Source organism: Balaenoptera ricei, chromosome 1, assembly GCF_028023285.1.
Source record: "Balaenoptera ricei isolate mBalRic1 chromosome 1, mBalRic1.hap2, whole genome shotgun sequence".
Classification (NCBI taxonomy): domain Eukaryota; kingdom Metazoa; phylum Chordata; class Mammalia; order Artiodactyla; family Balaenopteridae; genus Balaenoptera; species Balaenoptera ricei.
Window position 1 is genome coordinate 142042458 of NC_082639.1, and position 16530 is coordinate 142058987.

Here is a 16530-nt window from a genome sequence, read left to right on the forward strand (position 1 = left end):
TGATTGTTTCATGAACATGTGAAGGGAAGTTGTTTTATTTCCTTACTGTGTGTGAAAATGCTTGATAACTATTCGTTCATTCATGTATTAAGTACAGACTGTTTCAGGCAAAGTTCTAGATAGTTGGATAAAATGGTGAACAAGACAAAATTCTACTTTTCATGGGGATTAGTCTTGTGGGGTAGACAATTAGAACTATAATGTATTGGGAAATAAGTGCACTGAAGGAAAATAAAGCAGGGTAAGGGATAAGACTAACAGGGTGTGAGAGTGTTTATTTTAGTTGGGATAGATAGGGGAGTCCCTGGGGAGGGGACATTTGAGAACTTGAATGAAGTGAGGGGGAAATCCTTGAGGGAGGGTGTCTGGGGGAGATAATCCAGATAGAGGAAATAGCGGGCACCTTTAAGTGGGAGTGAACTTGGCTTGACCAAGAAACAGTAGAAGGCCAAAGTAATGAGAATGAGCAATGAGAATTGTAGTCGGAAGTGGAGGGTCGGGAGGTGAATGGCAGATCATGGAGGAGTTACTAGACAGTGGTGAGGGCTTGGAACAGAATTCAGTGCCTGAAGGATTTTGAGCCAGGGGAATGACCTGCTCAGATTTACCTTTTAAAAGGGTACTCTGGGCCCTGTGTGACCAGAAGGGAGAAGATGAGGAGAGACCAGTTAGGCTACTACAGTGAGAGGTGATGGTGGCTTAGACTGTGGTGAAGGTGATGGATGTGAAAAGTTTAGAATGGGATATATATTTTGAAGGCAGAGTAAAATGGACTTGCTGTTGGATTGATTAAGGGAAAGTAAAGAATCAAGGATAACTTCGGGTTTTTTGTTTTTAATCTGGGCAAAGACTGACTGCTAGTTCCACTAACTGAATTAGGAAAGACAGAAGAATGGAATTGGAGCGAACATCAGTAATTCAGTTTGGTCATGTTAAAGTTTGAGATGCCTGTAAGACATCTACCTACATAAAGGTGTCCGGTGGGCCTTTGGATAGGAGTCTGGAGCTCAGGGAAGTCTGGACCTGCTGAGGAAAGGAGGGTATCACAGTAAGTGAACTGGTGGTGATCAGAGGGTTAGACGCTAGAAATTAAAATTATGGACATGGTGCAGTTGTTGGTAACAGTAAGTTCTAGGGGAAGATGTGACTGGGACATAAGAACAGCTTTTTGGAGAAAGGAAGAAGTCAAGGAGCTTGGAGGCCAGGAGGTTGGATCTATGTACATAGGTGTTGAAATGAAAGAAGTGTGGAAGAATTGGTGGAAGGGTGAAAGGGGGAGTTGAGTGAGGTGTTCACATCCTCAGTAAAGGAGGGGAGTGATCAGGAAGACAGAACATACAACAAAGAGAAGTATCAGGTGTAATAATCTGGCTGAGGTATTTAAGGAAGGGAACAAGGAATGGTGACCTGGAAGTAAGAGGAAACGAGGAGGATAACTTCCCCTCCTGTGTTAATAGGAGGGCAAGAAAAAACTATGGTACACCTCACATATAAGGGCAGTGATCCATGTCAGCACCTAGAAACCACTTAGAATTAATTACAGTTTGAATTTTTGACTTTGCAACAGTTAAAGTAGTCTGCCTAGCTAGTGTCTAGATTGGTAAGGGGGTGGATTCACAGTCCTGAATGAGTGGTCAGAAAGTTCAGCTCTCCTTCATCTCACCTGGATGATTGCAGGAGTCTGCTGGGAGGATGACTGCCAGGGTGTCCCTTTCTTTCGCTCTTGCCCTCCTTGTGGTCTGCTCTCCACACAGAGGCCAAAGTGACCCGTCTGTGTAGAGAAGGAACAGTTGAACTGAGCATTACTGTAATTTCCCTCCATTTTCTGCCGCAACAGCCGTGTGCTGTTACTGACACGCATGGCAGGAGGAGCTCAATTCAGGCATCATCTCATAATCTTACGATTTACATGCTATGAGGATTTGGTCAAAATTGAGGTGAGGCATAAGTAATAGTTATCCTTCCTAACATCTGTATGTGTGACAATAACAAAATTTGTTAATGCTTTCTTGGAAGCCACGTGGTGTTTGAGCTGCATTCGAGAAAGTGTATAATTATGGAACTTTATTTACCCTCATCTAGCACATATTAAGAGCAAACACAAGTAGAATTTGAGGGATGATATGACTTTGTGTCATTTAGCGTACAGGGCATAGATATGTAGGGATCAGATTCACTTAATTTTTTAAGCTAGGTTGTTAATAGAATATTGGCACTCTAGTGTGTATTATCTTGGTGTGTGTGTGTGCAGTAGTATTTTAAACTTTCTAGATGAAGACACAGGTTGAGAGGTTGGAGGATTTACCTGAGGATGCAATATGATGGAGCAGAGACGTTAACTTACCTCTTGGTGGTGTGATACCAAATCTTGTGCTTTCCCCGCTGTGTTATGGTTCTCTCTTCCTGCTAATGGAGGAAATTGAGGCCAAATAGCATAGACTATGACATAAAGCTTTTTATGCAGAGTTAGTGTTTTCTTCTTTGGCTCACTTCTAAAATGTCGATGGATCTATGGCAGTGTAATTGTGCAAACTCAGTACCTGTGCTTTAGCTTTTGAAGTCAGGTTTTATTCTGTAAACTAGGTTGATGGTTCCCAATCTCATCACCAAGGACGCCTTTTAATTTTTTCATTATTCCACAGGGTACCCAGGCTTAGATTTTTTGTTTTTTTCCTTTTTGCCTGTTTAACAGCATTTGTTTGTCAAACTTGGTTTAAATTTTTTTTTAACCTCTTTTTTTCACCTTTTAATCAGCAAGAGAGAACTGATTTCTCACTGAGTTGATACAGTCTCAGCCAAAAGCAAAGTAACATTGTTTTAGTTAGCGGTATTGCTTGCTTAATGTGATAAATGTATAATTGTTTATTTCAGTTACTGAAATATTCAAAGTAGCTTTTGCATACCCTTAGTCTAGGGGGCCCCCGCACCCCCAATTAAGAAGGATTGTTGTAGATCTTATTGTTGAGTAGGAGGTATAAAGCTGTTAACAGTGAAGATGATGCTCATTGGCGTTCTCCCAGCATATATTTTCCTCTTGATTCTCTGAGTTTAGAGAACTTATAACTCAGAATAATTGGTTGTGGTATTAACTGGTACATCACTTTCTGTACTAATATATACCTATCATATTCCAGATATGCCCCACTAGATTTTGGGAATTCAAAGAGAAGATACCATTTAGTCCCTGTCTTTAAGAAGCTTAAGCTGAGTGTAAGAGGCAGATAGTATTGCTCACTGAGTATCTTAGTGTGACAGGATGTACAGGGTGCAGTTGGACCACAGAGGAGGGTGAGGTGAGAGATGGTGGTCAAAGAAACCTTAGCAGAGGAGGTGAGTCAAGGCCATCTGGTGATTACAGTGTAGGCTGTGGAATCCAGTAGTTCTGGTTTTGAATCCCTGTTCTGCAGTTGGAGAATTATATGATTTGGAGCAAATTAAATCACCTCCCTAACCTATATTTTTCTCACTTGTAAAATGAGCTAATGCCTACCTCTGAAATTGTAAAGGTTGAATAAGAAAATTTAAAGGATTTAGCAGCACAGTGCCTGGTAGGGACAAAACAGCTGCTCATTAAGTCAAAACTGTTGTTATTACTGCTGCTGCTGGGACTGTTTCTTTGAATGGTGAGTAAGATTAGCTAGAAAGGGCAGAGGAGAAACAGCTTTCTAGAGACAGGAAAGAGTGTATGGGAAGACATGGTGACCAAAGACAATATTGGGGGGAATAAAGTAGTAGTACCTACTTTAAAGATTATATAGAGATTAAAATAATCATACACGTAAAACACATAAGCACTCAGAAGTAGAGTCCCTATTTTTAATTCCACACTATTAACTCCTGTATAATTCCTTTTTGAAACATCTTGGTTCTTTTTGCATCTTTTCTTTTTCTTTTTTTGTCCCTGATTTCTTTTCTACTTCTTGTTGTCTTACTTGAGGGCATCCCTCAGTTTAGTTGTCAGTTCTCACTTGTCTAATCTTTTCTTTTGGAGAATTAGATGTTCTTCTGGCTTCCTCTCTCACTGTTACATAAATGATTTAAAAATTTACCGGTTGCCCTGACCTCTTTCCTAGGTTCCTCTTTTTAATTGGATCTTATTGGTCTCCTAAAGTTTCTACATGATATAGTCATCTACTATTCCATAATTCTGTTTCATTTGATTTCGGAAAAAGATAGAAGGAAACTGATCTAGATTTGTCAGATTTTTACTTTGCCAAGCAGTGATATTTAAGAAAACAATCAAGCTCACCGTGTACTCCATTTCATACAGAAAAGGAATTTAAACATAACCATTTAAAAAGACCATAATCTTAGAATTTTAAAAATAATGTAGTGAGTACTTCATTATGTTTTGCTTCCAACTACTGAAAACTTCTACAAAGTAAAACACTGCTTTGGAGTAAACCTTGTACTGTCCTGATACTGATCTGCCGAAAATTTGATTTTGATCATATTTTTCAGGGTGTAAAATGTCTCACTCACTACTGCCTAACTGAAAAAAGTCCTAATTTGTTAGGCCTTTACGGTTTGACCCCAGTTCTTTTTTTCATGTCTTTCTCCCTCACCACTTTTCTGTTACCAACTTAAAAAAAAAAAAAAAATCCAAATAGTGGGTGGTGTTTGTAGTTTGGATCTGACCCAGGTTCAAATCTGACCCTGCCATTAGCTTTGTGGACTTGGGCAAGTTACTGTAATGAGAAGAAGCAAACAGCCCTTGGTGTCCTGGAGCTGCCCTGGTGCAGCCAGCTAGGCCTTGGTGTTGCTGTGACCTAGCCTGGAACTTAAGAGCTAGGTCTTCTGGGTATTCTGTTCAGCACAAACGGTTTCACTGAACATCAGCATCACACAAAGCCATTCTTTGAGTATGATGGGTCAAGACAAGAATAAGGCCATGTTATAATCATGTCTTAACACAGGTAAAGGCACGAATGTTGCCCAAGTCACAAAATATCCAACATTCCCCTCTCCAGGCTACTGGGAACGATTGTTGATGCTTTACCAATTACAGCTTTAGCCTCCCTCTAGTCTGCCTCCCCACAGAGATTTGTTGGTATACCCAATCATCAAATTGTCCTCGCTTTCTGCCAGCACTCAAGCCAGAGTGAACCCCCGCTTCTTTGGGCTCTCCCCCAAAATCACTTAGTCAAATCCAAATCCTAAATAAGTCCTCTCTAATATTCTCTCACCAAGATGCCCCACAGTTTCCCATGATGTGCGTTCCTGATAAACTCAACTTGTTCAGCCATTGGTATGTTCCTGGTGTGTGGGTGGAAGGCATTGGCAGTAACTACCTGGATCCTTATTTTTTCTCATATATGAGCCAGGAGTAATAACAGGTTTTTTGCGGAGTTCTGAAGATTAGACGAGAAAACTTAAAGCACCTAGCAGAGTCCTGGTAGTTAGTAATTACTCAACAAAAGCTTGTTTCTTGTCCTCTAGTGAAGTAGTCTGATCAGTCATGGTCCCCTGAACAGGGCTTACAAGGACCTTGTTTTCATCCTTTCTCACCCATGAAGTGCTCCATTCTCGTCCTTCAAGACTCAGGTCACATACCTTCTGTTCTGTGAAACCTTTGCACCTCTTAATGATCTCTTCTGTCTCTGCACTTCAGGTATGTATTGTTTTTACCATTGACTTGACTATTGATTGTGCTCTACCTTGTGGCATCTTTGTACTTAACTTTTATTTAATTCTTAATTTTTCATGTACTTATGCCTTGTTTGTTTAACTAAATTATTCTTTAAGAATGGGGGCTGTGTTTTGAAACCAGCCAATTACTTTATAAAGACCAATTTCTTCCTATTTGTTATAGTATCTTGTACTCGGAAAATGCTTAAATGTGATTAAAGTAAAACAAAAGGAAGAGAATATATCATTTGTTGCCTCCCCTAAAAATATGGTGATATTGTGAAATTTGCCTAAGCCAGATACTTAAAGCTTTTTATATCTTCTTTTCTAGACAACACGATGGTGGGCGAAGAGAAGACGTCTGTAAAAAAACGGCTGTCGAAGTCCAGTAAACATGCTGAGGAAAAGGAAGAAGGCCAGAGAGACTGTACAGAGGAGTCCCAAGAGACACCTAGTAACGGTGAGGCTTTTACTGTTTCTGAGGTGAATTAATGAAACAGGCAACAAATTCAGTGTTCTAGAACAAGGATTGCCATCTCTTTAGCTCTCTTATAAATGGATATGCTGGTAGGCACTGTAAAGTGCAGGGGAGAAAAATAAATTGATTAAGAGAATAGAAAGGAACAATTTGGTTTAGTTGCCAGTCACAGCTGCTTTAGATACTGCTGGTGGCACTGGTGTGTAAATTGCTGCACCTCTCATAGAGGTGAGCTTTATTGATGTAAGTGGAGTTTGCAATGTATGTTTTAATTTAGTTTTATATATCTGGTAACGAAGAAACTAGAAAGTAAGCCCTTTTAAATTAATTCATTGAACATTTTTGGGGTATCTACTATGTTTTAGACATCATTCGTTCATTTATTCATTCCTTCAACTACCTAACCTGTCAGTAATTATTGGTGTCCTGCTAGGTGTTGGGGCTACGGCAGTGATCGATACAGATGTGTTTGCCCTCATGGAGCTCCAAGTTAAGTGAATGAGAACCCCTCTCCCGCCATTAGCATAATTAGATTATTGTAAATAAGTGCTACTAATTACTCTTTTAATAGGTGTAATGAGCATAAGGAGAGTAATTAGCAGGGTACCTAACCTAGTTAGTTCAGTACTAGGTTATAAATCTTGGGGGAGTTTTGTTAGTTCTCATGTCCAAGTTTGCTTAACATGAATACAAAGAAGACTATGACACAGTACTTGTTAAGGTCAAGGTTTGTGCTTAAGATTGATAGATCTGTAAACACAACTCCAACTGATGTCATCTATTGCATCAGGCTATTTATTTTTGCAGTGACATTTGTATAGGTTTGATTTCAATGAGGATTTGAAATTTGAGGCTTGTTTGGTTAACAAATAGGTGTGGAACTTTTTGAGACTTCTTTCATAAAGAAAAGCTTTTGCTTTTCCTACTTAAATTTAATTGTAAATTAAATACAGCAGCTGGATCCAGGAATATAAATGTTGCTGGTTAAGTTTGCATAATGTAGTTTATTGATTGTTGGACTCGTAGCTATTTATGAAATATTTATATTGGCATATGGACTAGTTTTAGTGTGATATAAAATGTGAAATTTGTGCAAAAGGGTAAGCCAGCATTGGGTAGAAACTTTCCCCTTCCATGATTTAGGGACTGGGTGCTAATTCACATTGTCTTTTTATTGAAACTTTCTGTTACCAGATATGATTTTCTCACTATGTTCCATTTTTTAAAGAAAAGCTTTTAGACTATTCTGATTTCTACATGTTTTCAGTACTCCTTATGGCCTCAGTTCGTTAAGTTTTAATCATTCCAGGTTTTAATGCAGATAATAAAAATTGAATTGTTTAGCCTAAAACAAGAAGTCTGACCTCCTCCTTGGTTTGATGTAAGTAACGCTGATCTGAAAATTGCATGTGTTTCTCCACTTACTTTAACATTGGTTCACTTTGGGGGAGTAAGCAGATGGGTAAAATGTGACCTTTGAGTAGTGAGGGTTTAAAGGACACCACGCCATGCCAGTCATCGTGGCCTACCAGCCAGGCCCAGGGGCATCTGCACCACCTGGGGGCCTGTTAGAAATGCCCCACCTCACACTTAATTGAATAAAAATTTCATTTTAATAAGTTCTCAGGGGATTCATATGCAGGTTAAAGTTTGAGACACAGCTCTGAGAGTGGCAGTTCTCAATTGGGATGTGTATTAGTCAGAATTCTCCAGAGAAGCAGAACCAATAGGATATATATAGATATAGAAAAAGATTTATTATGAAGGGTTGGCTCAGATGGAGACCGAGAAGTCCCACAGTTTACTGTTTATGTGCTGGAGGCCCACGTACTTCTGAGTAACTTGGCTTTCACCTCTTGGCTACTATGAATACTGCTGCTGCTATGAACACAGGTATTCAAATAGCTCTTCAAGGCTCTGCTTTCCATTCTTCTGGATCTATACCCAGAAGTAGGATTGCTGGATTCTGTGGTAGTTCTATTTTTAATTTTTTGAGGAACTGACATACTGTTTTTGCTTGCAGCTGCACCATTTTACAGTTTCACCAGTGGCACACAAGGGTTCCAATTTAACCACATCCTCACCAGTGCTTGTTATTTTCTGTTTTTGTTGTTGGTGGTTGGTTTGTCTTTTTAATAGTAGCCATCCTAATGGGTGTAGGGTGATACCTCACTGTGGTTTTGATTTGCGTTTCCCTAATGATTAGTGGTGTTGAGCACTTTTTCACATACCTGTTGGCCATTTGTATATCTTCCTTGGAGAAATATCTATTCATATCCTTTGGCCATTTTGTTTTGTTGGGTTATATGCTTTTTTGTTGTTGAGTTGTAGGAATTTTATAATATTCTGGATATTAACCCTTCATCAGATATGACTTGCAGATGTTTTCTGCCATTCCATAGGTTGCTTTTTCACTTTGTTGACAGTGTTCTTTGCACAGAAGTTTTTAAGTTTGATATGATTCCATTTGTCTATTTTTGTGTTTATTGCCTGGAATCTTTGCTAAGCCCAATGTCATGAAGGTTTTGTCCTATGTTTTCTTCTAGTTTTAGAGTTTTGGGTCTTACATTTAGGTCAATAATCCATTTCGAGTTATTTTTTATATTGTATAAGTTAAGGGTTCAACTTCTTTCTTGGGCATGTGGATATCCACATCAGTTTTGGGAGTATTGCCATATGTGGTAGGCTGGAAAATGCCCCCTCCCCCAAAACGTCCTAAAACCTGGAACCTGTGAATGCTGCTTTACATGACAGGAAAAGGGGGCAGAGGGGTCTTTGATATAATTAAGTTGGGAATCTTTTTTTTTTTTTTTTTAAATAAATGTATCTATTTTATTTATTTATTTTTGGCTGCATTGGGTCTTCTTTGCTGCGTGCGGGCTTTCTCTAGTTGCGGCGAGCGGGGGCTACTCTTCGTTGCGGTGCATGGGCTTCTCATTGTGGTGGCTTCTCTTGTTGCGGAGCACAGACTCTAGGCACGCGGGCTTCAGTAGTTGTGGCACGTGGGCTCAGTAGTGTGTCTCGCGGACTCTAGAGTGCAGGCTCAGTAGTTGCAGTGCACGGGCCCAGTTGCTCCGTGGCATGTGGGATCTTCCCGGACCAGGGCTCGAACCCGTGTCCCCTGCATTGGCAGGCGGATTCTTAACCGCTGTGCCACCAGGGAAGTCCTAAGTTGGGAATCTTGAGATGAGATTATCTTGAATATCCACCTGGGCCCTGAATGCAGTCCTGTATATTATAAGTGGGAGGCAGAGGGAGATTTGATGACACACAGAGGAGAAGGTGATTTGAAGATGGAGCAGAGAGAGATTTGTAGATACTGGCTTTGAAGATTGGAGTGCAATGGCCAAAAGCCAAGGAATGCTGCTAGCTACCAGAAGCTGCAGAGCCAGGACTGGATTCTATCTCGAGCCTCCAAAGGGAGTGGAGCCCTGCTGTGACACCTTGATTTCAGCTTGGCCTCCAGAACTGAGAGAGAATTTCGGTTGTTTTTTTTTTTTTTTTTTTTTAACTTTAGGTTTGTTTGTTTGTTTGTTTGTTTGTTTATGGCTGTGTTGGGTCTTTCCCTAGTTGCGGCAAGCGGGGGCCACTCTTCAAGCGGGGGCCACTCTTCATCGCGGTGCGCGGGCCTCTCATTATCGCTGCCTCTGTTGTTGCGGAGCACAGGCTCCAGATGCGCAGGCTCAGTAGTTGTGGCTCACGGGCCCAGTTGCTCCGCGGCATGTGGGATCTTCCCAGACCAGGGCTTGAACCCGTGTCCCCTGCATTGGCAGGCAGATTCTCAGCCACTGCACCACCAGAGAAGCCCAATTTCGGTTGTTTTAATCCACCAAGTTTGTGGTAATTTGTTACAGCAGGTGCAAGAAACTAATACACTATCTTAACAATATTAAGTCTTTCAGCCCATGAACATGGGATGTCTTTCTATTTACAGACATACCTCGGAGATATTGCGGGTTTGGTTCGAGACCACCGCGATAAAATGAGTATCACGATAAAGTGAGTCCACATGAATTTTTTGGTTTCCCAGTGCATATAAAAGTTATGTTTATGCTATACTATAAACTATTAAGTGTGCATTATGTCTAAAAAAAAGACAGTGTACATACCTTAATTAAAAAATACTTTATTGTTAAAAGAATGCTGACCATCACCTGAGTCTTCCTCAAGTTGTAATCTTTTTGCAATAGTAACATCAGAGATCACTGATCACAGATCACCATAACAAATATAATAATGAAAAGTTTGAAATACTGTGAGAATTACCAAACTATGACAGAGACATGAAGTGAGCAGATGCTGTTTGAAAAATGGTGTCGGTAGCTTTGCTCAGTGCACTGTTGCTACAAACCTTCAATTTGTAAAAACAAAAAACAAAAAAATCCTGCAGTATCTTCAAAGTGCAATAAAACGAGGTATGCCTGTATTTAGGTCTTCTTTGATTTCTTTCAACAATGTTTTATAGTTTTAAGTTGATAAGTTTTACACTTTTTTTGTTAAATTTATTTCTAAATAATTTTGTTCCTTTTGCTGCTGTTGTAAGTGGAATTTTCTTAATTTCATTTTCCAATCATTTGTGGCTAATGTGTAGAAATGCAGCTGGTTTTTGTATATTGATATTGTATCCTGAAACCTTGCTGAGCTCTTTTATTAGCTCTAAGAGTTTTGTGTGTGTGTGTTTTGTAGTTTTTTCTATATACAGGATCATGCCATCTGCACATAAGAATTCGTTTTATTTCTTCATTTTCAATCAACATGCCTTTTATTTCATTTTCTTGCCTAATTACCCTTGCTAGAATTTCCAGTAAAATGTTGAACAGAATTGGCAAGAGTGGACATTGGGCATTCTTGTGTTGTTTCTGATCTTAGGGAGAAAACTTTCAGTTTCTCTGTTAATTATGTTAGCTGTGGATTTTTGTAGGTGCCCTTTATCAGGTTGGGGACATTCTCTACCTTTCTCTTAATTTACAGGTAGTGCCTATTCTTGACTACCGTTTATTTTGCTGCATTGTTCATTTGATAGCTAATTAATGAGTAAATATTGTAATAACCGCTAACAGTTTATCATGTGCCAGGCACTGTTTTAAGTGTTTAACAAATATTAACTTGATTAATATACTTCTAATTCTATTCAATTTCAGTGTTCTTTGAGATATGTACATAAGTATTTGAACAGAGAGAACAACTTGCCTTTTGTAAAAATTGAGAGTCCCTTGGCAAAAATATATGAAAAAAAGTTAATATCATTGTTATTCTGTAATTTAGCCCCTTCATCCAATTTATGCATCTAATCATAAAACTGGCCAGTCCACATAGAGCTTTGATCCACTGAGTAGGTTGAGAACACATTTCTTTTTCCCTTAGAATAAAAGCAAAACATGTTTGTTTTAGAAAGTGCAGGTGAGCAAAAGTTCAAGTGTTTATGATTTTTCCTTGGCTACATTCCTAGAAATTGTTTTTAGGTCATAAGATTTTTTGGGTAGGTATTCCCAAATTGCCCTCTGGAAATACTGCACTCCCAGTAGCCATATGAGAGTGCCTGTTTCTTCAACCTTTCTTCAGTCATGGATGATGTGACCTTTTGAATAAACTCTATGGCATTTTGAGAGATGACAGATTCCACTTTACTTGAAAAAGATTTTGTAAAATGAGACATAATTAAAAGCAGCAATAAAGTTATTGAATATTAATTAGTACCTTTTGTAGTTTTTTTTTAACTTTTTTTTTTGTTTAAATTAATTTATTTATATATATTTTTTATTTTTGGCTGTGTTGGGTCTTCGTTTCTGTGCGAGGGCTTTCTCCAGTTGCGGTGAGCGGGGGCCCTCTTCATCGCGGTGCACGGGCCTCTCACGGTCGCGACCTCTCCCGTTGCGGAGCACAGGCTCCAGACGCGCAGGCTCAGTATTTGTGGCTCACGGGCTTAGTCGCTCCGCGGCATGTGGGATCTTCCCAGACCAGGGCTCGAACCCGTGTCCCCTGCATTGGCAGGCAGATTCCCAGCCACTGCGCCACCAGGGAAGCCCCCTTTTGTAGTTTTTAAGGTCAAAATAATGAGTTTGGATATCTTGGTTCATTTTAGGAAGATTAGTTAAAAGAAATGGGAGTTACTAGCTGATAATTTTCTTTGATAACTTAAAAAAATTTTTTTTAAATTTATTTATTTTATTTTTGGCTGTGTTGGGTCTTTGTTGCTGCACGCGGGCTTCCTCTAGTTGTGGCGAGCGGGAGCTACTCTTCCTTGCAGTGCATGTGCTTCTCATTGCACTGGCTTCTCTTGTTGCGGGGCACGGGAACTAGGTGTGCGGGCTTCAGTAGTTGTGCCTCACGGGCTCTAGAGCGCAGGCTCAGTAGTTGTGGCGCACGGGCGTAGCTGTGGCACACGGGCTTAGTTGCTCCGCGGCATGTGGGATCTTCCTGCACCAGGGATTGAACCCATGTCGCCTGCATTGGCAGGTGGATTCTTAACCACTGCTCCACCAGGGAAGCCCTGGGTTTTTTAAGATTCAAATATTTGATCCATCTGAAATTTATTTTGAATAATAAGTGAGCTAGGGCTCTAATTTGACAGTTTTTCAAAATGGCCAGCCAGTTGTTTCAACATTATCTATTAAATCTCCTTTTCTGTATGATATTTATATACTGACGCTCATTTCTAGTTCAGATTCCTTTCTCTGTAGCAGTGTAGACATGTGATTAGTAGACAATTTTGAAAGGTTTTTGAGGTCGATGGAGCAATAGAGGATTTAGATGTATTATACCTTTTTTTAAAAAATTTATTTTTGGCTGTGTTGGGTCTCCGTTGCTGTGCACGGGCTTTCTCTAGGTGCGGCGAGTGGGGGCTACTCCTCGTTGCTGTGCACAGGCTTCTCATCGCAGTGGCTTCTCTTGTTGCGGAGCCTGAGCTCTAGGCGCACAGGCTTCAGTAGTTGTGGCACACGGGCTTAGTTGCTCCGTGGCACGTGGTGTCTTCCTGGACCAGGGATCGAACCTGTGTCCCCTGCATTGGCAGGCGGATTCTTAACCACTGCACCCCTAGGGAAGTCCCTATAGATGGATTATACTTTTTTTTTTTTATCTCCCCTTTTGCTTCTAAGGTTGATAAATGATTGATTCTTTCAAGGACTACTCCTAAATCCAACCATCCTTAGACATAAAGGTGGCTTTCACATGACTCTTTTGGATTACTTATATCTCTACGGAGAGCAAGGTGAAGCTGGGATGAAGATCTTCTAAGACATGGTCAATGAGAGTTTTTTAGAAAATAATCAGGATTTTAAAATGAGTTTGAACTTCTCTAGGCAGTAAAAACCTGCTAGTCAGTGCCTACGCATTAGCTAATTCTGTACTTACCACAAGGAGACAAAGAAAATGCTAGTTAAAAGAAGTGAAACTTGAAAAATGGTGACTCATCACTGCCTAGTACTTCTTAGTCATCTTTAGGAATTTAGTCACTATAAGTAGGCCTTGATTTTTAAAATTTTAATTAATTAATTTTAAAATTTTGTATTGAAGTACAGTTGATTTACAATGGTGTGTTTCTGGTGTACAGCAAAGTGGTTCAATTATATATATGTATATTCTTTTTCATATTCTTTTCTATTATGATTTATTACAGGATATTGAATATAGTTCCCTTTGGTATACAGTAGGACCTTGTTTATCTTTTTTTTTTTTTTTTCTTATTTTAAAAAAATTCTTGGCCGCACTGCACAGCTTGCAGGATCTTAGTTCCCCAACCAGTGATTGAACCTGGGCCTCCACCAGTGAAAGCCCCAAGTCCTAACCACTGGACCTCCAGGGAATTCCCTATCTTTTTTATATATAATTGTTTGTGTCTGCTAATCCCAAACTCCTGATTTATCCCTCCCTAACCCCCTTTCCCCTTTGGTAACCAGAAGTTTGTTCTCTATGTCTGTGAGTCTCTGTTTTGTAAATAAGTTCATTTGTATCACATTTTAAATTCTACGTATAAGTGATATATGATATCATCCCGCACAGCTTGCAGGATCTCAGTTCACTGACCGGGGATTGAACCCAGGGCCTGTCATTGAAAGCCTGGAATCCTTACCACTAGGCCACCAGGGAACTCCTTGCAGCAAGTTTAATGAGGATGAGGATTTAGAAATTTGGAGGCCATAGTGACTCCAGAAAAGGAAGAGTTGCAGAAACATGTTGGGGATGAATTGCTAGTGAGAAAGTGAAGATAGGAAGTACAAACCACTTTTCTAGGACATTTTATATTAAAAGGAAAAGAACAGCATGAGTTGGGTCTTGAAAGATAAGAGGTTCATTGGAAAGGGCTGTTGTTTGTTTCCAAAGGACATTGTTTCCAAAATTTCAGTTATTTATAATTTTGCCATTATCTCCGTACCATATTTTTTATTATGTAATTTAAAGAAAATTTCACTAAAAAGAAGAATCTTCATCCTAAGCAATAAATTCTATGAAGTGATAGTTTGTTTCAGTTACATATTTGTTTCCAAAACGTTAAGTAAATATGTAATACTTCACAGACAAATTTTGAGTACCACTTATGACATCCATATCATAATTTCAGAAAATTTTTAAAGACTACGTTGGTGCTAAATGTAATGTGGACAATATAAATGGCTCAGTGTGTTGAATGATTTGAGCAGTTTCTCAAAGGATATATAAAGGATCAAGGCAATATAGTTTAAAGGGGTAGTCTTGAAAAAGAGATGGGCTACCCCTTCCTCTGACAAAGGAACAGTGGAGAAGAGGATTAAAGATAGCGAAAATTAAGATAGAAGACATTTCAGGAGTTGGTCCCCAAAATGATCAACTGAAGGTTGCTTTTGTAAGGCTGGGACTTGAAGGTGGAAAATGTTTGGAACTACACTTGGGAGGAATGTTATAGAAATTCATCAAGAGGCAGAGACAAAGATTTCATTTTTACTGCAGGCCTGGTTAACGCTAGACAGCCAGTTTATAGTGGGCCCATTTTCTGTATTATATTTCTGCAGTGCATGGCAGTTTGAAATCAGAGAAAGCAGATAGCAGGCAATATCTGGGATTGGGATGTGGCTAGGTGGGTCCAGGAAATTGGTGGCGTTGATGAGGGAAGGATAGAAATAATGACAAAGGGTTAGTGACTCTAGGCTGGGTAAGAAAACTGGGAAAGCAAAAGAATAATTTCCATCAGAAGGAACACCGTTTCCCTGTGCCTCCCTTTAGAGCAGTGAAATCTTTCCTAGAAATTGCCCAACAGACTTCTCATGTCTCATTGGCCAGAGCTAGATTACAAGTTATGCTGTCTTCCTTTTACCTCTTTACTCTTTTCTACCCTACTTAGTGTCCAGAGCATCAGCCTCCCCGGGCACAATCAAATGGCTTCCATACCCTCTGGTTTCTGGTAGGGTTCGGTCATGGTTGGGGTGGGTGGCATTGATAGGAGGTCCAAGGGCAGAGAGTAAGGTGTGTGTTTATAACATAGGTTCCCTCTGGGCTGGGTAACCATCTCTTCTGTCTAATAGTTCTCTCCAGGGAGTTCTCTTCGGGTTTCCTAAACCATTTCCCTCCTTTGCCCTTTCAGGATAGTAACAGCTTTCCTGTTGCTTGTTACTAGCCCTAGAATGCTACGCCATCCTTTGTTGCTTTTCTTAAATTTGCCCACACATTTATAAAATAGTCCCTTTACACTCTTCTTCTCAGTAAACCTGAGCGGGCCATCTCTGACTGGTGCTCATGCCCATTCTTAAATCAGTCTCTGGCAAAGGGAATGAAACACATGCCCTTGTGGCGGAAGCAACCAGCGTTGTTCACCACAGTCACGTGAGATTATAAAAAATAATTGTGCATACCTGTCAGTTTTGTCAGCCAGACTCACAGTAAATTCAGCCATCTAGAACAGGAGTTGTCATACACAGCCACTTCCATTCAGTTATGGCTGTAGTGCTTTTGGACCATATGGCCCCCAAAGCCTGAAATACATACTCTCTGGCCCATTGCAGAAAAAAATTGCTGACCCCTGATTTAGAACTACACTGTTCAGTCTGGTCCGGTTGAGCACTTGAACTGTGGCTAGTCTGAATTGAGATAACACCAAAGTTGTAAAATACATACCACTTTGCACCTGTTTTTAAGACTCACTTTGCACCTGTTTTTACTTTTTCATGTGGCTCCCAGGAAATTTTAAATTACATAACGTGGTTGACATTATGTTTCTGTTGGGCAGCACTGATCTAGAAAGTAACTGGTAACCTAGAAAGTAAGGAGTTAAAAGCTGCCCTTAGGCAAAAGCCTATATTAAGTACAGTATTGTAAAGCAAAGAGAGCTTGGCACCTAGAGGCATTTTATCAGTTGAGACAGCTCAAATATTGACTTCCTCTGCAAAAGCTCTCTCCACCCTGATGATCCCACAGCCCTTTTGTGTATTGTAGTTATCAGTGTTTGCATACTT

General features: G+C 39.9%; 1 protein-coding gene across 6 annotated transcripts in view; it reads left to right on the forward strand.

Annotated features, from left to right (window-relative positions):
• The window catches only part of SOAT1 (sterol O-acyltransferase 1), a 58462-nt gene that overhangs the window by 6206 nt on the left and 35726 nt on the right, over positions 1 to 16530 (forward strand). For 2 of the 6 annotated variants that reach the window (XM_059903750.1, XM_059903744.1), the window contains 2 exons: positions 5440 to 5611; positions 5960 to 6088. In XM_059903750.1, the coding sequence (XP_059759733.1) occupies positions 5968 to 6088 (121 nt within the window). In that variant the 5' untranslated portion in view covers positions 5440 to 5611; positions 5960 to 5967. The remainder of the gene's footprint in view (positions 1 to 5439; positions 5612 to 5959; positions 6089 to 16530) is intronic. The other 4 variants (XM_059903764.1, XM_059903755.1, XM_059903759.1 and 1 more) reach the window with 3 other exon arrangements.